The sequence below is a fragment of the Pocillopora damicornis genome, chromosome 14, assembly GCF_964200805.1.
Source record: "Pocillopora damicornis chromosome 14, jaPocDami1.2, whole genome shotgun sequence".
In the NCBI taxonomy this organism is placed as follows: Eukaryota; Metazoa; Cnidaria; class Anthozoa; order Scleractinia; family Pocilloporidae; genus Pocillopora; species Pocillopora damicornis.
Window position 1 is genome coordinate 1678200 of NC_142683.1, and position 22299 is coordinate 1700498.

General features: G+C 38.6%; 1 protein-coding gene and 1 pseudogene across 5 annotated transcripts; both read left to right on the top strand.

The window, feature by feature from the left end:
• The first annotated feature begins 626 nt into the window (after positions 1-626).
• Positions 627-11299, top strand: LOC149033936 (histone-lysine N-methyltransferase SETD2-like; annotated as a pseudogene). The gene is made up of 18 exons (XR_016182934.1): positions 627-659; positions 986-1074; positions 1203-1261; positions 1755-1940; positions 2283-2406; positions 2597-2720; positions 3988-4065; positions 4458-4556; positions 4736-4833; positions 5253-5362; positions 6112-6160; positions 6322-6383; positions 6899-8011; positions 8045-8280; positions 8724-8847; positions 8938-9144; positions 9336-9437; positions 9802-11299. The product of XR_016182934.1 is annotated as a histone-lysine N-methyltransferase SETD2-like (transcript).
• Positions 11300-14282: 2983 nt separating this feature from the next.
• Positions 14283-20798, top strand: LOC113672090 (uncharacterized). Of its 4 annotated transcripts, none has more exons than XM_089194256.1 (6): positions 14283-15551; positions 16041-16275; positions 16747-16855; positions 17393-17483; positions 17868-17983; positions 19522-20798. In XM_089194256.1, exon 1 carries the CDS (start codon positions 14612-14614, stop codon positions 15272-15274), a length of 663 nt encoding a protein of 220 aa, XP_089050382.1. In that variant the 5' UTR covers positions 14283-14611; the 3' UTR covers positions 15275-15551; positions 16041-16275; positions 16747-16855; positions 17393-17483; positions 17868-17983; positions 19522-20798. The 4 variants fall into 3 exon arrangements, with proteins under 4 accessions (XP_089050382.1, XP_089050384.1, XP_089050383.1 ...); XM_089194257.1 differs by having other exon boundaries at positions 16159-16275; XM_089194259.1 differs by lacking the exon at positions 14283-15551 and adding an exon at positions 15590-15841.
• Positions 20799-22299: the final 1501 nt, after the last annotated feature.

Consider the following 22299-nt stretch of genomic DNA (forward strand, 5'->3'; position numbering starts at 1 on the left):
GGAATAAAACAGTTTGATTGAGTCTAGTCCATTGGAATTGTATCTCTAGTAAATTCACCCGTTGTAAAAGGGTGAATATGAGAGTGGAATAAAACAGTTTGATTGAGTCTAGTCCATTGGAATTGTATCTCTAGTAAATGGGGCAAAGTTTACAAAATTGTTACGCTGTTGGGAAGAGAACTAACCTGACCAAGATTGTGAGCAAGGTTATTCATCGGTAGTTTTGAGAAACTGTAGTGCATTATCAGCAGGAAAGTTGGTCAAAGTGAAACACTTTGGTGGTTTTAATAGTAATTATAATAATAATAAGCTTTATTTCAACTGATAAGACTAATCAGCAATCTAATAGATTGGCTGGTATAAACTAGTATCAATCAAAATCAAAGGAGAAACCCTATAAAGAACTAAAGTATAAATTAAAATAACATAAAATATATAGAAAAGCTAATATTTATTTTAAACTACATAAATGATTAGATTTATCGTGTTCTAAAAAATATTCAAAAACTATCGCCTTAAATTTAGATAAAGACTGTATCTCTCGAATGTCCTTTGGTAAAAGATTCCACTCCTTAGCAGCAGTACATTTAAATGACGTTTGACCCATTTTGGTCTTTGTAGCAACAATGTTCAATAAGGTCGAGTCTCTAAAATCTCTGGTATGAAAGGCTGATCTCTTAAGGAGATAGTTCTCTAATTGCTGTGGACAATTTATATTATGTATAATCTTAAAAACAAGTTTTCATAAACTGTGTACACTGCAGTAAATATTTGAAGGCTGAGACATTTCAAACAGGAGACAGATCATTGTGAAGAGGCATGGCATCCTGAAATCCATTTGTATATTGTTTATCTGTCACCCCACTTGGTGTGTGAAGTTTTAGATAGTTACAGTATGTCTTGAAGTCCATGGGTCTTCCTGAAATTTTCCACTGTTAACATTGAAAGTACCTGAAAATACCTATGAATGCTGTTACTTTTCCAGGTGTCTGAGGAGCACATCATTTCTTCAGCTGAAGAATGCCAACCACCTTACTATGAGCATATTGAGGAGAATGAGTACTTATTTAACAGGTGGGTTTTATGTTTAATTACTATTAGCAGTGTTTAACTATTTCATAGTGTAAAATAGTTGAGTTTTCTACCCTTCAAACAACTTGTTACTGTTACCAGGGCAACACGTTTTTCATCTCATGTTCCAGAAAGAAGAAAATCAACAAGGAAGTGCGCAGAATGCAGTGCGATTGTACCTTAGATCCTGGTCAGATAATGGCTGTGACACAGACTTCACTATATGCTGAATATGGTTATGTGCATTTTACAGTACGTGAACTTAGCAACCCACTGTTGAGGTCTTCTTAATCATATTTTTTGAGATAAGTTGAGCATGACCTGCCCTATGCCTTTTTTATGGTATAAAACAAATAGATTCTTCAAATAAATTCCACATTTATATTGAGGTACAAACATCAGTGACACACTCAGCTGTGCCTTGTGTGCTATTTTTTTGTTCTTATACCACATTTCAACATCATCTGTGGTCTCCTGGATCAATGTCAGTATCTGAACAACTGCACACCTACTCCTCCCCTAATTCAACCACAGTCAACTGATAACAAGTTAGAATTAATGTTGGGTTAGGGGAGGGGTAGGTGCTCAGTTGATCAGATACTGACATTGATCCAATTTTTTACTGAACAGATGGATGGAAACATTATTTTTTTTGTTTAACATACAGCAATATTTTTTAACAGATGATCCATGTTCTAGTGGTTGTGGCAAGGACTGTCTTAACAGATTGTTGATGATAGAATGGTTGGTATCTTTTCCTCTCTTGTTGGTTAATTTTGCCAAAAGTCTTCCTTCTCACATCGTCATCGTCGATCATGTTGATCTCCAAATAGTAACAGTAGAAGTGCTTGCGGAGAGATGTGAAACAGGTTAGTGAAACTATCATACAACATTAAGATTGATGTTACTGAAATGGTAAGGGTTAGCTGTTGAAGCAACTGCCTTTTTAACAAAGATAATGGGTATTTTATCCCTTTAACTCCCAATATCTGATTGTTCATTCTCTCCTCTAGCTGCTACACATTTCATTTTAAAGTAGTGATGAGAATTTGGTGTTTGATCAATTTATCAAGTTCTACCTGATAAGTTTTAGTTTTCTCCTTACCTGTTGCTGGATTATATATGGATATTATAGGGAGAAGTTTCATCTTAATCACTTCTGGGAGTTAAATATGCTTTCATGAGAGATGATTCTTATATGCTGATATCAGCCATGAGAGGATTTCAAATTTATGTACATGTACAGCACTTTTTGCAGGGCTGTAAAGTGAAAGTTGAAGTGTTTAAAACAGAGAAGAAAGGCTGGGAATGGAGAACTCTTGAAGATCTGGAATTGTAAGTTTATATTTTTATTTTTATCTTCAGGAAAGAAATGCCTTATTGGTACTTAATTTTGCAGGTCAGTAATTTTGTGTTTTCACCTTCTTTTTTTGTTTTGGACCAATCACAGAGCAGAGTATAGCAAAAAACAATAACAATACCCAATACTTTTGTCACTCAATTAAAAATTGTAACTGTTGTCCAGGGATCAGTTTGTTATGGAGTACTGTGGAGAAGTCATGAACTACAAAGATTTCCAGGAAAGAGCAGAGCGTTATGATAGAGAAAACAGAAGACACTACTACTTCATGACATTGAGAGCTGATGAGGTAAGGAGTGGAAATCTTAACCTTTTCCTAAGTAGAGAAAATAACAGCACTGCTGTGATGAGTGCTCACCTGATAAATTCTTTGGTCATTTTAAGGCTTTTCAAACCCAGAATTGATCAGTAGATCACTATACCGAACAGTTATGACATCTTAGTAAATTAGTGAGCAGGATTTCAAGAAGGGCTGGTGGTCTGTTAACCTAGTAGGCCACTTCATATGATTTTGCTCCTTTTGCTGAATGAAATGACAATGATTAGTTTCACTGAAATAACCTGATTATTACTTCAAAGTGCACAAATGCATTCTCTGAGACCCAAGTTTTAGCATTTTTATGGAGGGAGGGGTGGGAGGAGGGTTGGTGTGCCCCTAGATCCCTTCAAGTGGTTGTGCACATGTCAGGAGGTATCCCTTCTCTCCTTAGTCCCTCCTCCTTGCTGCCTTCTGTGATTCGTATCTAAAATCCTGCTTAACCCTTTAACTCTCAGAAGTGATTGACAAGAAACTTCTCCCTATTATATTCACACATTATTCAGCAAACAGGTAATGAGAATATTCAAACTTATCAGGTAGAAGCTGCTATCTTGATCTAGCACCAAGTTCTCATAACCAATTTACAAGGAGATGTGAAGCAGTTAGAGGGGAGAATTAACAATCAGATCTTGGGAGTTAAAGGGTTAACTGTAATTCAATTGTCAACTGTTTTGACAAAGAACATATTTAAATGGCATGTACTCCAGTCAGTTCAATGTTATGATCTCCAGCCTGTTATCATTTTCAAATTCTTTATCAACAGAGTTGCAAGGAACTCCATAGCCAGCCAAGTTGTTTACTAGATTTATATGTGACTTACACCTAGCATTGAGCTTGAGTAAATGATGTTGAAATCATCCATTGTGGGAAATTAAATTTTGATATATGCTTATTCCTTGAATCAGAGCCTAAGCTCTGATAAGCACCCTCTCCCAAATAGATGTCCATCCCTCAGGCCTTAAGCACCCTCTTAAAAAAAGCACCTCCCCCCTCCTTCCTCACTTTCCTAAATAACAGGGACACGAGGAAAACCTGTTTCTATTGCCTCAACCATAGGGCAATCAGTACGGGAGAGTAATATTAGCACCCCCCTTAATTCAGTGCCCAGTCCTTCCAATAAGAACCCATCTTTTTAAACATTATACGTAATACAGTACATGTAGGTGGACTAATCATTATAGTTCATGGTTTGTTACTTAATGAGTTACAGCTTCTTTAAAATTCCTTCTTTGTTCAGCTAATTGATGCCACCTACAAGGGGAACTTGTCTCAGTTTATCAACCACAGCTGTGACTCAAACTGTGAAACTCAAAAGGTAGTTTAATAAATTGTTCAGTCCATTTTACCAGTTTATATTATGATCAATAATGCCAGCTTTTCACTTCTTTTTCCAGGGGTAATCTATAATAGATTGATTGACAGGAAACTGAAAGAAAACACATCTACAGCTGTACTTAAATCCTTTAACCCTTAAGAGTGACTAGCATCCAATTTCTCCTCACAATATTACTCCTGAATCAAACCTGTAGGTCAGGAGAATAAAGGAAATGATCAGTAACTGAAGAAGTTCTTGATTGTTGAACAAATTCTCCTTGTCAGCCCCTTAGGAATTGTATAGAGAACAGTATGGAGAGTGTGCATACTGATGTTTGAGTGTAAAGGGTTAAGATCGGAACTGAATGGGTTTTGTTCTTTTGCTTCTCATAGTGGACTGTCCATGGCTTGTTGAGGATTGGATTTTTTTACTCAGAGACCTATCCCAGCTGGTGCAGAGCTCATGTTTGATTATAAACTGCAGCATTACGGGTAGGTGAGCAATGTACATGCTACTGTCAAAGCTTCATGTCTGTAGGTGACACTAAACTGAGAGATTTTAAAATTTAAGGAACTTTACAGCAGTCACACAGAAAGATGATCCCTTCTGAACTTGGGAGGAGAGGCTTACATAAAATTGATAGTAAGTTATAATTTTTGTCATTAATCAGGAAAGTTGCTCAGATTTGCCATCGTGAAGCACCAAATTGTCGTGGATTTATTGGAGGAGACAAGCAAACACCTCTGAAGAACACAGTGGAAAGAATAAGTATGCAAAAAGATTTTTAATTACAACCCTGAGAGTGACCAGGATTTACTTTCTCCCTGTGATATCCCCCCTGAGTAACACATTAACACGTTAACTCCCAGAAGTATTGAACATATAACTTCTCCCTTTAATATTCATACACTATCTAATAAACCAATAATGAGAATACTCAAACTGATCAGGTTTAAGTTTTTATCTCGATCTAACATCAAATTCTTGTAACTAATTTACAAGGAAATGTGTAGCAGCTAGAGGGGGGAATTAACAATCAGATCTTTTAAACAAACTCTCCTTGTCAGCACCTTATGAAATGTATAGAGAACAGTACAGAGAATCTGCATACTGATACTAGACTGTAGAGGGATAAGGTCACACAATTTAGGTGTAACTCATGCTTTTCTTTTCTTTCTCTATGTAAGCAACCCCACCTATCACAAGCTCACCAAGGAGGAGACGTAAAAAGCAAACAAGGAATTTGTCAAATGAATTTGATGAAATGAATTTTGTATTTTGCAAAAATCAATGGAAAACACGAAAACAATAATAAATCTCGCAAAATAAGCGAGAACAAAATTAATTGGAACGTTGATAGAAATTTGTACAGGGAAACAAAGAGAGGGAAAAGGAACCCGAGAGAATTTTCAAACACAAAGCTTATTCAAGTACAGGTATGCTGTTGATTTTCTATTATGTTTTGAATTTTCTATTCTGTTTTGAGTTTTCTATTCTGTTTTGAGTTTTCTATTCTGTTTTGAGTTTTCTATTCTGTTTTGAGTTTTACCAGAAAGGCTATACGTTTTTAAAACACCGTGAGTTACTAGCTGGTGTGGTTGTTTGTAACTCGTGCGAACTCCACTCAACAAGCTAGAGCTTTACTTCAGACCCCTTGAGCTAGAGTCTAACGCGCTAAAACTGGGGTATTTTTTGCCTTGTTTTTGTTTGTGGGAAGTTTACCGAATACCGAAGAAAACTGCAACTCCAGTAAGTATTATTAAAGTGACACTCGAAACAGTGGGCATTTTTCCTCTCCGTTTTTATTTATTTATTTATTTTGTATTTTGTCTTCGTTTTAACTTTTTTTAAAGCCGATCGTCGATGCAAAAGGAGAGGGTGAAACTCTCTTGTTGGAAAAAAAAGAGTCTATTCTTAGTTAACCAGAGTGTTGGTATCGCATTCCATTTTGCTGCTTTTAACTTTTGCAATATGGTAGATGGTCTTAAATGTTGTTGTTGTTTGTTTGACATTCAATTGCATGATCGTCTGACTCTCTTTGTTCAGGCCAAGCAAGACCGTGTTGCCGAGCAGTTAGTCGCAGCTAGCCCAGCAGGTAGGTAAATTCTATTTTACATGATCGTGTTTATTGCTTGATTGATCAGTTTTTTGACCATGAAACCCTAATATAGTTACGCATTTTCATCAGAGGGTGAATTTTGTGTAAAACATGCATGTGACAAAGTTTTTTTTCAGACTTTATTTGTTGTTTCACAGGGGCGGGTGAAAGAAAGAACTTAACTTCCCATGAGGATCATCACAATTTGGAAAAACTGATTGTTAAAAAGTGATTGATTTGATTTTTTTTTTCAGGAAGTAGTGACGATGATTATGCTAGGTGAGACAACAAATTGAATAAGAGATTGAAAAAAAGAACAGGTTTGAAGAATTTCTACGTTCAGAAGATGAATTTTTATACCGTCTAGGCTTGGAAATTAAGGGTTACCATTGATAGAGCGTTTTCCGATTGAGTGCCTTAAAAAAAAACCAAAGTACTTATTATGGAAAGAAGAATGGAAAATACCCTGAAAAGCCAATGAGAACTCGGAGTAAAAACAAGCAAACCGCCCAAAGGGCAGGAAAATGCGGGCGACCAAGTCGCGATTAATTTTAGTTTCGCATCTGATTTGTCGAGAGAGTGACGCGAGTTTTTTCGGACCAATCATAGAGCAGAGTAGAGTAAAACCAGCACAAACCCAGATTACTTTGGAAACTCAATTAAAAGTTACTCTATTAATGGTCTTTGAATCTCTGATCTGATCTATGATTGTATTTCTGTAGGACTCCCATTTAGAACATCGGTTCTCCAGGAAAATTAGATGCCATCATGAAGAGTTTACAGGACTCCCCCAAGCCCCTCTATCCATCTGAATCCAGAACTCCGCCCGTTTCTCAGGAATTCTCTACCTGTAGTGAAGACACTGAGATGCCGCTAGACTCTTCGAGTGCTACCCCTCCGTCAAAAACTGGTGACTTTAGTGCTTCGGAATTCGGAGAAGACGTGGATACCCAAGCGGATTCAACTCCTGATAAAGGAGAAGGAACTCATTCAAGTTCACGGGTGTCGGATTGTGATGAAGTTACTCAGAAACAAGATTCGAAATCACAGAACATGATGCAGACATTCGGTTATCAACAGCGCGTGAGCGTCGGTGTGGAGCATGGGATGGGCTCTTTCCGACATAAACCCGGCCGCAGCAAAAAGAAAAAATGGAATCAATTGCAGAACTTATTCTAGCAACAGGGAAGAAATCCTCAAGGATTGGTAGATAAAAACGCTGGGAACTTTAACGTGAATCCTCAAACAAACTTAAGACCTCAGCAAGGTACGGTAACCCAGTGGAGAGGTCAGTCGCAAAATCCCACTGCGACTTTCTAAATTGGAAACCAATTCTTCTACAGCAGCGGACCAGCAGTTGGACATGATCAAGGACCACGGCCACAAAGTATAGTTTCAGGAAGTTTTGTGGGAAATTTCTCTCAACATCCTCCACCACTACCAAACTTTAATGTACCTGCTCCTAATATGTCACCTATGGAATTTTTTCGCAAAGTTCCACCAACTTATATCCGTCCGCAGACTCATCCAATGATTCCTCATCAGCTACAGCCAAATCCGCTTATACCGCCACCGCAGCAAGTACCTCCTCCACCCCTTCAGAGTAGTCAATTGAAGTTCTTTCCACCTAGTCAACCTACCCCCTCTTACACTCGGCTTCCTCCTCTGCCACCTTTTCAAGGCAATGTTACGACTCCACCACTAACACAGTTTTCACACTCCAACCCTAATCCTATTCAACAGAAATTTCCTCAAAGCATCCAGGCTGCTTTTCCACCACAGCAGAATCAGTTTCAGTTTAATACACCCCCTCCAAATCTCAACATCGCGGCCGCTCAACAGGGGAATTAAGCCAGAAATATACCATAGCCTCTATAGCAGGTGACTGATCCAACAGAAAGTGTACCACACCCCGAGTTGGGGTCGCTCTCTGTTCAAACTGGAGCTGTGACGACATCGATGTCAGATGCCTTTGAATGCAGAGAGGGCTTTCCTTCAGATCCAGAACCGTGCACGCCATCACCTGTGAAACACAAACCACCGGGGCATCTCCCTCCACATTGGAAATCAGCTACCGATAGCCAAGGAAAAGTCTACTACTATCATGCCCTAACCAGGTAAGGAATCTTACTCGTTTGTTAGAACTGTGGCTTTATTATTGTTCAATGCCCACCGTGAGTCCTTGGCAAATGATGAACTGTTGTGTATCTGGTTTTTTCTGTCATACGATAACTATGACGAGTTAGTTACTTCTAGGTCTTGGAAGCGTTAATCATCTATCGGAAACTGATTCTGTTGTTTTCTTCAGCAAGTAACATCGCTAGAGCCGTTTGATTTTCATGAGAGAGTTAAAAGTGTGTCCCGGGCCCTTGGTCAGTAGCCGTGCACCAGATGTCTTCTTCCATGTATCGTTTTCTTTTATTTTCTTTGTCGACCATAATTTTATTCCTGGCGACTATCGCCCAACAGCGTCTACGAAATAAAATTGAAAATGTCTAATGGAAAATTCCCCCCCCCCTTCCTCAGTGATCCTCATATTTAACTTTCTTTCTTTTCGTAGGAAAACTCAGTGGGATGTTCCAAGCTGTGACAGCAGCCTCTCATCAGAGGAAGAACACCCTTATGTTGCCCCAGAACCTGATCATACAAGTATTTCTGCTCACAGCTACGTTGATATGGACGAGGTAAGGCAAACCAGCAACTTGATTGTGGCAACTACTTCCTTGTCCACTCCGAATGAAATCTGAAGTCAACTCTTCTTTTTAATCCTCCAGGATTCACCACCAAAACCAAAAATAAAGAAATTAGCCAAGGCTCCTACAACACCTCCGGAGACCCCCCCTGAAAGCCCAACGCTTACCTATACCACAGCTCCAGCAGATACCACTGCACACAGGAGGGGGGATCACTTGCTGAGAGATGGTACCTCAAGCAGCTCCTCGTCACACCAGAGCAAGAACAGAGAGCTTTTTAGAATGAAGGTCAGTTGAGTCCGTCTCAGTGGTGACGCTACCTTCTCAGAGCCTGTGACGCCAGTGTCACGCCATGGCCTCTTTCTCGATATGTCACGCAATTTTTATCGGTCATCATCATTGTTTCAGCATTGTTTCGGATGTACTGTATATCTGTTTACTAACTGATGTATTTTCGTTTTCGATATTTCTCTCCGCAGCTTTCTAATGTGGTCGTTAACTGCCTAAATCCTTTCTTCAAAGTTGACTGTAAATCAGGCAGGATCCTGAATACTGACGATTTCAAGTATTTCGCAAGGAAGGTGTGTGCTTCTCTCGCTGAACCTTTTAATTCTTAATTTATTTTGTTGAAATCAAAGCATCGCTACTTGAGTCGGTAGTATTTACAAAGTGAATTATATCCAATTTTGCAAGTCTGTGGGTGAAACTCTGGTTTCTAGCTTCCAAATGAAAAATACTGTAAACTGTTGCTCGCATGGTAATGTTTTAATGTGCTCAACAAGGTGTTCTATCAGTCGCCGCAACAGAGTATTAAGGGGGGGGGGGCTACAGAAAAGGGGGAGTCATTCGAATACTGCAGAGCCTTAGGGGGGGTCAGATCAATTTTATTTCAAGTGTCTTCTTTCTGATATTAACTATACTGAGGAACGTTCTTTTCTTTCGCAGTTAACACACGGAATCCTGAATAAGGAGATGAGCCACTTGAAAGAAGATGACTCACTGCAGTGCAATGACTCTGTCAAAATCGAAACAAAAGAGTACATTAAGAACTATATGAAAAAGTTTGGACCTGAATATAAGAGATCCTAGTTAGTAAAAGACCTAAGTTTTACTTTGTACACATTATTCTTAGCCGAGGGAACAGTCTTAAAAAAATGTTTCTAATATTATTTAGGGTGTTAGTTTTAGCAAGCTTTGTAAGAGCGCTTTTCAATTGAATGTCGCTGATGCAAGATCAAAGAATTGGCCTTGTAATCTCAATGAACGATGAGAACAAACTGAAATTTCTGAAAGGAGCCAGTGGGATCTCAAAGTAAAACAGCCAATCAGAGGAAAGCGCGGGAAAACGTACGTTGCTAAGTCGCGAGTGGTGTTTAGCCTTGGATCTGATTGGTGGAGAGGATGGTGCGAGTTTTCTTGACCAATCGTAGAGCTTATTTAAGCAAAGGAAAGGTAGTCTAGATTTTATACGTGGGACACTCAATTGGATTTTGCTCTTAACTTTTAGTTTGATATAGATTAGTTCAAGATAATCTTAGCTTGTATTTAGGCGTTATTAACATTTCAAATCTCGGAGGATAATTGTAAGTACAAAGTTCTGTCGTTTCTGTTATGTCATTTATTAGGATGTGAAATAATTTATCTCCTTAAATGCATCCATGTAAAATACTTCATTCGTTTGTTCGGACAGTTTTCCGCCGGTTGCTATCTATGTGCTCTTGTGAATGTATTGCGTTTGTTTTTGATGTCGGTGCTGTGCGTTTTTCCTTGAAGGAAAGAGCTAACATCAAAGATAACTAGAGATAGGAACGAATCCGACTCCTCGTTTAGTTTGTAAATTATTTCACACAACTCTACTTTTACTTTTTAAAGTTCTGCTGTCACTGTGTTTGTCTGTCACCTTGCTTTTTTTACCATTCAAATGAAAGCTACGGAGAAGCCCTTTCATGTGGGACTGTTTATTCTGCTGTCAAAGAGTTGTAGTACAGTCGTTGTAAACCTTGTTTTATTCTCCAACGTGTTTCGTTTAGTTGTCGTGGACTTCTTCAAGGATTTTTACGTGTAAACACTACACGCTGGTGTTTATAAGCCATGGTTAGCGGCCATTGCGTGGGTCAAACAATATAAAGGCCTGGCCAGATTTGCGAACAGGAACTAGAGAAGCTGTAGAAAAGTTTTAAGGCAAGGTGACAAAAAGATTAAAAACCGTGGCTCCCAATTTTTTTTCTCACCTTCAGCTTAAAACGTTCTTCACGTAATAACTGCCAACTATGGCTTATAAATACGGGCCTTTAATGTTCACCAGTAGAACTCCCTGAAGAAGTCTACAACAGTGAGACGAAACGCTTCGGAGAGTAGAACAAGTCTTACAATAACCGTTCGCAGAGTGCTGTTTGCTGGTTTGTTTGAAAAGTAAAAAAGCTAAAAAAATAGTACCACGCACGACCCAGTAATGTAATTGTTATATAATCCAAGCTGATAAAAGCGCGAAGACAAGATGTTCCGCTGGTAACATGTCACTATCCTATGTACAGTCGCCCTCTACCCTCCAAAAGAAAATTGCAAAGGGGCCACTTCCTGATTTTCTTTTGGAGGGTAGGTGGCGGCAGTACACTGGCTTCATACCACAGCTTCCTGACCATACAGCGCCATTACTGTTTCCTTACAGCGTGACATTCGACGAGTCTTGTCCGTGACAAAAAAACTGCGTTGGCGCACATGCACAAGAACAAAATTAAACATTTCTAACGATGGCAGAGATCCAAGTTCCGAACTTTTTATCACAAGCACAATCCAAAATTAGGTCACAAAATATTGATTAAAACCGCAAACCGTTAACATTGCGCTCTGAATCCAAAATGCGTTAAAAGATAACCTCCAAATACGCCGATCCGTTTCCCTATTCACCCCTCTCGTCCCAACCTTCTGTTGTAAAACTCAAAGTGCACTGAGCACTCGCTTGCCAAAATTACGCCTGCTCTGCAGGCTAACATTCCAAGAGTGACCTTTCAGATGAAAGCTACTTAGCAATATTTTCATGAGGCTCTCTTATCATGCTTGACTTGGGGTCCTTTAAAATTTAACTCTGACTTGTGACTTAAACCATTCAATCGAATCGAATCGTTCATGCGCCATGAAGGAGGGCGGATGTGTGATTCTGAGCTCCCGAGTTATTGGACTTGAACTCCTCTTGTGTCTTGTTCATACCTCGAGGAAAGGTAAACATGACTACTCTTTTACAAATGAGTACTTTGGTCTACGTTTCCCGCACTCTACGTCGGTTAAAGTGGCAAACTGGGATTCGAGACTCTGCATAATAGAAAATACAAAATGGCGGGCACACGTGCATGTCACTATTAGAGTGAAACGAGCAAACGTTACTACAGCCTATTATGCCAATTCAACCTCGACCTTTAGACCTGTTATACAACTGTTACATGATGTTGAACTTAACCCTGGACCAGCAAACAGCTCTATTAGAAACAAGTCTGAAAAGTCAAATGGCAATGTGAAGATTGCACATCTTAACGTTCGCTCGCTTAAATGCCGTGAGCATTTCGTTCTTGTAAAGGAAACGGTACTGGAAAATAAGTTTGACATATTTACCGTATCCGAAACATGGCTCAACAGTTCAGTCACGGATTTGGAAATAGAAATTCCTGGCTATGTTATCTACCGTATCGACCGACAAGCGAAGATTGGCGGTGGAGTATGTGCTTATGTCTCACGAAATTACAGGACGGAGTACTTGAGCGATATATCTCTCATCACGGCCTCTGGCTTTCACCAACTGTGGCTAAAAATCCACGTCAGGAACATGAAGTCTTTTATTGTCTGTACAACCTATAGACCACCGGACGCATCGTTATCTTGTTTCGATTCAGATCTCACAGAGAACTTTATTTATGCCTCGTCGTTCAATGTTCCAATTTATCTATTGGGAGATTTGAACTGCAGACTTGAGAATAGCAACGATCCTGGAGCTAATGTCCTTGTTAATTTCTGCCGTTCCTATAACTTGTCAATACTGATCAACACGCCAACACGAGTTACAGAGACTTCGAAATCAATTCTAGATGTTATCCTTGCATCGGACACAAGACAAGTTCAAACGGCTACGGTTATGGAAAGCTCGATTAGCGACCATGACTTGGTTTATGTCACCTTAAAATTGAAGAAAGCGCGCGCCAAACCTGTCTATATTACAACCAGAAGTTTTAAACACTACAGTCCTGTTGATTTTAGCAACGACGTATCACTGGCACCGTGGTCCATAGTTTGATATCCAAAACCGCACCTCATCTCCACCAACCGAAATGTACAGGCATGCACAGTCTGCTTCTTTTCTGATGATCCCTTGAATGCCACACCAAGACTGTGGATCGCTTGAGATCTGCTCTTGAACAGAGTACCGAGCTGTCATCAAGTCGGCCAGGCCTCTTGCCCTTCTCAGCTCTTCGACGTAAAGGGCGTCTTCAGGCTTTCTAGTGGAAGAAAGCAACCCACTTAACAACTTGTAGGGAAAGGTGCCGTACTCTTCTAAAAGAAATATTTGTAACTCATCGTTTTCTCAAAGTTTCGAACTTTTGAATGACTTGAAAAAGATACGAAGAAGCTTCCTCAAGATGACCTTTTGACATCATTGACACCGATAGATCACAAAGGCAGCGAAACTCGTTCAAAATGTGTCCAATATCCCTACTTAATAGTAGAGCTTGCTTAACGTATTCTTCGGCTATGTCATTTTTACCAAGAGATTGGTAACACAATCCTAACATTTGGTAGCTGGCTACTATTTTTTCTCTATCACCTATGTCCATACAAATTGTAAGGGCTTTCTCGCAATAGTCTTGAACCTTGTCATATTCACCACGCTTAAGAGAAATTGAACCAAGGTGTATGTAGTCTACTGCTTCTCCAATTCTATCATCGATACCCTTTCTAACTTCCATTGCCTTCTTTAGATAGTCGTCAGCCTTTGCATACAAGCCGAGTAAGAGAAACGTTGATGAAAGGTTTCTATAGCTTGTTGCTTCTCCATCCCTGTCACCAATTTCTATTCTGATAGCGAGTGCTTTCTCTTGATATTCTTGGGCCTTGTCATATTGACCGAGTGATCGAAACAAAGTTCCTAGGTTTCCGTAGCTTGTTGCTTCTCCATCTCTGTCACCAATTTCTATTTTGATAGCGAGTGCTTTTTCTTGATATTCTCGGGCCTTGTCATATTGACCGAGTGACTGGAACAAAGTTCCTAGGTTTCCGTAGCTTGATGCTTCTCCATTCCTGTCACCAATTTCTATTTGGATAGCGAGTGTTTTCTCTTGATATTCTCGGGCCTTGTCATATTGACCGAGTGATTGGAACAAAACTGAACGAGCTCCGGATCCCAAGAACGCTCGGGCAATTCCAATAACTCCCTCGGTTCTACATGAGAGGACGGATATGGCTTTTACTGCAAGTATCATCTCCCGCAGCGTTATTTCCCCGGGTCTGTTAGTAATGTGTGAAAACATGTCAAACTGTAGGAGATCAACTTATCATCGCCAGTCATTGGGGTCCTGGTTAGTGTTGTAATGCGACTCCATAACCTTTCAAACTATAGAGATCAATGCATCATCGCCCTTGAATGGAGTCCTGGTTTATGTTATGAATGTCGTTATATGATTCTTTAATCTTAATAAAAGACGCCATTATTTTGCCTGTTGTCCTGTTGTCTTAACCGGCTTTCAACCACGAGTTGTTTGTTAGTGGTAGGATGGCACCGAGAAAGGGTCTCTCGCCTTTTACTCGTGTTATTAGCGATGAGCTGAACTCTCTTGAGAGATATTGGTATCTGCTAAGTTCCAATCTTTGTGGCATAAGCCCATGCCAATATTTTCGAAAAAATGTAGTCGTGGAAAGTTTTCCCGAAGAATTTAAAATGCTCGAAAGAGCTACCCTTCGGCAAGTCGATGGATCCATGTTCGACGCCAACGTCGTGCCAGATTTTGTGGTTGTGGCGTCATCGTTTGGCATTCTCGCTGTTTTATTCCGGCAACAAACTCAAAAGAGTTCATTGCTAAAGGATCCAAGGTTTGGTTTTCTCAGAAAATTTCTGAACGAACTTGACTTTGGTGCGTTGTCTCGTCAACATGAAGAGATCACACGTGGAACCCCGTTAGCAGATCCAGCAACGATACCTTCAAGAGATCAACCCCGGCCTCACGTAGCTCGTAAGCTATCCTTGAATCCATCACTAGTAAATGTAGAAAATGCGCCTCCGATGACACCAAAACAAAGTGGTCAAAATGGCAAGCATAGTGTCTCCCCAAACATAAAAGATATTTGCCAAAATTCAGAAATCGACACCCCGGAAAAGGAACTGCTGATAAAAAAAAAGGGGGAAGCAGCTAATCAGCAAAGTCAAAGCCTTGTGTGAGGGAAAGAGGGAGAGTTTGTCAACTGTTTTGTCATATTTGTGCGCTTTTGGCGACACTGACGCTACAGGCCTGATCAACGATGTAATGGAGAACGTAGCGTCGAGGAAAGGGGTGAAGAGAGCTCTACAAGATCTTGCTGGCGAGGAAACGTACGCCCAATACATTGAAAGTTTGCGAGTTCCAGATTGGGTTCTTCTGTTTTTTAAAACGCGCGGAAGAATCTCCAGCCATACATGGCAAGCAGTGATCAATATCACTCAGCTTGGAAGAACGGGGGTCAGTAAAGTTTTTTAATTCATTTATTGTATGTCAATTTAAGCTTACTTTTCCCGGATTTTTTTTATCTAAATAAGTTTGTGTGTTGCGTTACGTGTTGCGTTACGCGTCACGCTTTAGGCGGGGTTACCTTGCGTGAAAGGGCACTTCGCTCCATGTTTTTGGTCGCTCTTTGCTCCAACGGGTTTATAGATTATTCCTCGTTCTTTCATCTATTGCCAGGCTTAACCGGTTTTCTTCGGTTGCGAACTCAGCCTATGTGGAACGATCTAACTTTTGGTTGGAACGAAGTGAATCGGACCGATCTAAGACCGCATTGAATTCGCGGAAAGATTGAACTGACTTTTCTTCTTTTTTGTTCTTGCACATCAACTTTATCTGCCGTTTTGATAGATTATTGCTATTTTAATGATGGAATCTTCCTGCTCTATGCTTTTTCATAACAACTTTGCTGAACTTAGTTACGATCAAGCTTATTTTATCTTTCAGAAATCTTCTGATAATCCTGTGTTGTTAAATACGAATGAGATAAAGGCGGTGAAGAAGATGGTATTTGGAGTGTGCAGAGTATTAATGAGAATTCAGAAGGTCTCTCCACCTATTCCAGGGTATTCGGTACAACTGGCTCCTGTCGTGGAATTGATTGCTAGGGAGCAAAGACTGCATCAGTTGTCTTCTCCTGTAATTAAGTTGATGCTGAAAATTGATGGAAGACCCTTTTGGGGTAAGGAATCAATAACAACAGATTATTCACTTGTGCAGACATGAACAAAGAATTTAAGACTGTCACTCCTTTGCCACAAATTTCAATTAATTAATTTCACAGACAGAATTTAAGTATTGTGACATTATAACTTGTTTATGTGTGATAAGTGAATAAAGATGGAGAATTTTTATGTGTTTTACAATTAAAATAACATGACTCATTATTGAAAAGTAGAATTTATTGAGTTTTTGATCATTTTAGACTGTCACCCCTTTACAACAAATTTTAATTAATTTCACAGACAGAATAAGTATCATTTTGTTTTTGTGCCATCATAACTAGTTTATGTGTGATAAGTGAACAAAGATGGTGAATTTTATGTGTGTTTTATAATTTAAATAACATGACACATTATTGCAAAGTAGAATTTATTGAGTTTATGATAATTTGCCTAGTATATTTGTACCAAAACCTTCTTTTTATATTCAGGTTGAGATCAAGTGCTGATTGGTGTCGTCCCTAGTGTGTGTCCTGTGTCCTCCAATCAAAGTGCAAAGTCTGTGTTCCCTTTGGTCATAGCCAGTTGTAAGGAGAACAGGTGAGTTATCTACTGCTATTATATTGTTTTGTTGCACTAGTAAAAATGAAAACAAGTGAGTGGGTCGCAACCTTCCTGTAAAATTGTCTGCTTTCAATTTTTGTTTCTGAGAAACCAAAATAAACCTAGCAGAATTTTGCATATCAAACTTGAAAGACTTTGTTTGACCCCATTTCCAAAAACTGAGAGGAGATGTGCGAGTATTTTTGACAAACTTCAAGCCAGCTCGAGGTGTTTAGAAATGAGAACAAACACAGTCTTGAGTGTTTGATATATCTTCTCAATCACTACTAAAACTGATGAGAAAATGGAGAATTACAATCGTAAAAATCTATGGTAATGAAGATCAGATATCCGAACATCATCATGGTCCTAACTTCCTTTGTTTTTTTAATTTATGAGTTTGAGAATTTTCTGTGAAAAGATGGCAGTTAATATGTTTGAAGAACTTGCTAAGGTTTTCTTTTATTAATTGTTTTAAAGTACTATTTTTGTTATTGTCTGTTTGTTGAATACATATCATTCTTTTTTGTGAAGGGACAATCTAAAGATTCTGCTGGAAGACATTAATAATCAAAAGAAGATTCTTAAGGACAATGGGATTGATGTGGATGACAAACATTACCAAGTACAATTTGTTTATTCTTAAGCTTTTATTATTCAGAGTTGAGACTACTGTTATGGTTTATTGTTTAAAAGATTGAACTCCACATATATATCTGATGCATCTGTAAATCTGTAAATTTATGTTCAGGTATACACATGTTGCAGCCATTAATAAGATGTAGTAGAAGGAAAATAGAAGGGTTTGAGTAAAAAGAAATTAAGGGAGGTCTGCTCTGCTAATAGGACCTTCTTTAGTCTACTATTCAAGGCCATTTATTTGCTAAAGTATTTGAAATAATGATGTAAGTTTGATCATCATCTCTTTTTCTAGTCATGTGGATTATTTGCTATTGCCATGAACCTATAGATGTTTTTTTACCTAATAAGTTCAATTTCTCTCCTAAAGTTATTTTAGACTACAAGACATTGACTTTGCTCTTGGTAAAGAAGGATGAGGAAGATTTTCTTCTCGGTGGCAGGGGAGTCTCTGTGGAATTTTGTTTTATTTGCAATGCAGTCAGGGTATGTGTGTTAGCAATGCAGTTCTAGCAATTAAATGTTTGCTATTAGTAATATACATGTTTTACATGTATCAGTCAATATTCCACAGATGCAAATTTTTTGTAGAAAATCATTTTTGAAAAGATTTGAAGATGTCCACATTAAAAAAGGGAAAAGTCTCTGCTTAAACTCAAAACCTAAATGCTGACTCCTAGGTTCAAGCTGGCAGTGTCCTAATACAAAGTTTTTTGAGCCACAGCATTCTTGGTTTATTCCTAAGTTAATTTTTGGCCTTAGCCAGTGGACTGCAAGAGTTATTGTTACAATAGCAAACAGAAACTGGCAAAAGATGAGTCATCTTGGCAGTCCTGCTGATAAAAGATGTGACATCTTCACAACAGGAATACTGATTTGCTAAAGTAACAATGGAAACAAAATGTTATCTTGCATATGCCTAATCCTTCTATTCTTGATTATTTTCTTCTTCCTTTCTTTCCCAATATTTCAACTACAAGAAGGCTTAGGCTCAAATAATTTATCATACCATTTTTACCTACATTTATGTCATTGTAGATCTCATAGTGAACACTAATGTAATAGGGAACACAGTTATGTGGCAGATGATAATGATCAAATGAATAAGTCTACTGAATTCATTTAAAAGTACTATGTTTACACACTAGATGGATGGTACCATTGATGCGGATAAGTCTCAAAACAGGTCAAACCCTATCATTTGGTTGCATAGAAACACACCCAAACTACTGTGTTATGCACCAGGTCTGTTAGTAAGGGCTATTCTTCGGGGTTCTGATATTCAAAATTACACCAGAGTTAAGACAGTGTGCAATGCAGCACTTATTTCTAAGAACTCAGAAAACAACACACCAGAATAGATGGGTACTCAAGGCAACCCACCCAGTTTTAACTTTGTTTATTTACTTTTAGATATGCAAGCAAGTTATATTTGGTTTTACTTCCAATTGGTCAAGAAATTGGCATTGAGAATTTGTAGCTAATGTCTAACATTGGAAAGCCAATAATGATGATAATTAGTTATTATTACAGAAAACTATACCATAAAATTTGACACTGAGTTACTGAAAACAACTCATACTTCATATTATAGTTTCTTGCAACCTAAACTACAAGGTGAGGCCTTCATCACTAGCAAGAAAGGTTATGTTATAGGACAGTATGTTCTTAAGTAGAGTATGTTCAAAACTATTGTGTATAGGAAGGTCCTCAATTGAAAGAAAAAGCCAGGTGGCTCTTTTTGTCATCCCTATCTAGCAATACACTTCTTGAACATCTTCACAAAAGTAAATATTGGGAAAGAGCACAACCTCTCCTTGTTGTTTTACTATCCCACTGAATCTTTCTCAATTCAATTTTTTTTCATTTAACCCCTATCCCCTTTATTCCTGACTTCCCCTAAAGGCTACATATTAAAGAGGCCAGTGATGCCATTAGTCCTGTTGTTGTTGGTCTCCTTGTGGTGTTGATGTCCAAGCATTTTTGAGCATTGACAAGTAACATTGGAATTTCTTGCTTTGTAGTTACTTCATGCAGGATTTGGCCAAGGGAATAAACATCACTGGCTTTACTACAATGGGTGCCATTCAGAACTTCAGGAGCAATGTGCCTATAGTGAAAAGTGTACTTCTTTGCTGGGGGAAATGAACTGTCACAGGCCTTTCCAAAGTCTATAATTTGGCCATGTTTATCAGTTACAAGAACATTGTTTGATTTGAGATCACAATGAAGAAAGCCTTTGGAGTGAATGTGAGCGAGAGCATCAGTGATATCATGACAAATGATCAGCCAGTCTTTGCTTGTCAGTGAACTGTTAACTCTCTCTAATATACCATTGGATTCCTTGCAATACAATAGTTTACTGACTGTTATGGATGTATTTTCTTCCCCTTTGAACTCCATCACTAGAGAGATAGGCTCTCTTTCAAGCTGGATTCCTATTATTGCAGGAATGTTTTTGTGTGTGAGAGTCTGCATGATTTGTGCCTCCTTTACCATCTCTCTAGTGCTTTGCATCAGACATTGTTTTTCTACCACAAGAACGTTTAATCTTGTGAAAGATTTTAAAATGCACCGGCCATATGAACCCTGTCCTAGTATTAATTCCTTTTCACTGATTGGTTGAAGCTCAGATGGATCAATTAAATTAACAGTGGCAAATTTGCTACTGGGTGGTCCTGATTTTGTATTCCTGTCTCTATTCTGGAATAAAGTAATATTTTATTTTATAAACAGAGGAAAAGTGAAGCTGGTGAGCTTAATAAGATTCACATGCTAGATTGTGTAATAAGTGGTAATAGGACTAAGTAGTCTTTGGTCTGTAATCATATGAGTGATAACAAAATCAGACGACTGCATAGTGGGAGTCCAATTTGTTTATCACGAGTATGATTACAGACCGAAACAGATGACACAAAGTCCTTTTACTAATTAATCATAAAAATTACAATTTCACAAAAATTACAATTTCCAAATTAAAAATATTGCTCAAGGGAAACCAATTCTTGTTTTTGAAGAAAGCCACAATTAAGGAATCTGTACACTGTTTCTATGGCGATTGAAACTAAGGTTGTGATTGGTTGATTTAAACTACAACTTTGAATGTGATTGGTTGACTTAAACTACAATGATGAATGTATTTAGCTTATTGAACAGTTCGACAACAACTTGGCAAGTGAATTTGTGGAAAACAGGAGTTTTTAAAACTAATCACAATCGAGGAAATTGTAATTCCTATGTTAATATATTAATTGGTAAACTTTATCCCTTTCATATAATAAACTGCGGCTCATTTGACAAAGTCTCTCCTTGTTTCTTAATACAACCCAAGTATTTTATGTATTCATTTTAGACTTAACTCTAACACTGTTGATAGAGATACACAGAGGGTAGGCATGGTTGCCACAAACAGAACTTTCCAAAATTCCCCGACTATTAAGGCACTGACCTATCCATGATAAAAATTAAATTCCCCGATGAAATGGATGCAAAATGTCCAGCCTCCTCTTCTTCATTAAAACATTGCTGAGATCATCTGAAATATTTCTTCCAGCATGGTATGAAACTCAGTGGTGTAAAAACTTTAATTTCCCTGACTTTTTTCTGACCTTGAAATTTCTATCCCTGGCCATTTTTTTATCTGTATCCTTGGTAGAGCAAGATCAACACTACATAGCAAGATGCTATGATGATGAATGAAATCCCACAAAATCATTTCAGAATGTGGCAATTTCAATTGGGGATTCCCTGCCTTATTTTACGAAAATGACTGTAGTTTTTTTTCATTTCATCATAGAAAGGAGACGAATTTTGAGGGCTGCACTCTCCCCTCCCCTTATGAGTTTATGTTGAAGTCAACCCCAGGACGTTTTGTACAATGCAAGACAATGCTAGTTTGTTTACGTTCAGCTTCAATTCGGTGATATCGTTTTTTGTAACCAACTGCTCATTTTCCGATACCTATTTTATTCTATTTTGACGCTAACCGAGTACCTACCTTGGTTTTGTCCAAGGTCTTTTTATTCTGTTCGACTAATGCTTTCCATTTGCCGTAATACATTCGCGCCAATCCCTTAGCGCGAGAATATGCATCTCTTTCCTTTTGTGTTCTCATTTCTCTGTTCTCCCTTTCCCTAGCTGTCCTTGACAATCGTTTACGTTTCCTCCTTTGATTTCGCATCCTGCGTTTTTCTTCGATTGTATTTTCCCGAGATTGTCGTGGCATGATTACTTTGCCAACCACGCACCAAGCGCGCGCTTTTTGTTAGCGATCGCCTTCGGTACTCGATTCCCTGTGGCTGAGTTTGTGCCCGCGTTTCCATATAATGTTGTAGAAAATTTTAGTGGACAGCGGCCTATCTCAACGCGATAAAACGATAAAAAATTAACCGGAAAGCTTTGTTCGCAGTGAATGTACAACTACGAAGAATAAAAGTGGATGAAACAGGGTACAAGGTTTATGCAAGGACTACCAGAATAAAAAAAGCAATTGAAATCCTCCAAGTGTAAAGTTTTTTTAAATGTAAAATGCATTTTCCACGCGTTTCAATATCACCCGACCTGCCACAGACTTCTGATCAGATTTATTTATTATTCCCTCATCGGTAGTAGTACATCTTGAGCCAATTACGTAAGTGGAAGTCATGTTCATTGACAAAGTTTGACAAGCGATGACGTGTCATTGATGCCTAACATTCCCTAGCCGTCATGTTCATTGACAAAGTTTGACAAGCGATGACGTGTCATTGATGCCTAACATTCCCTCATCGGAAAATTGAGACATGCATAGGTCTGTTGGTGTT

What these genes read in the sequence shown, in the direction of transcription:
- LOC113672090 (XM_089194256.1), top strand. Translation starts at nt 14,612, where the DNA reads ATGGCACCGAGAAAGGGTCTCTCGCCTTTTACTCGTGTTATTAGCGAT.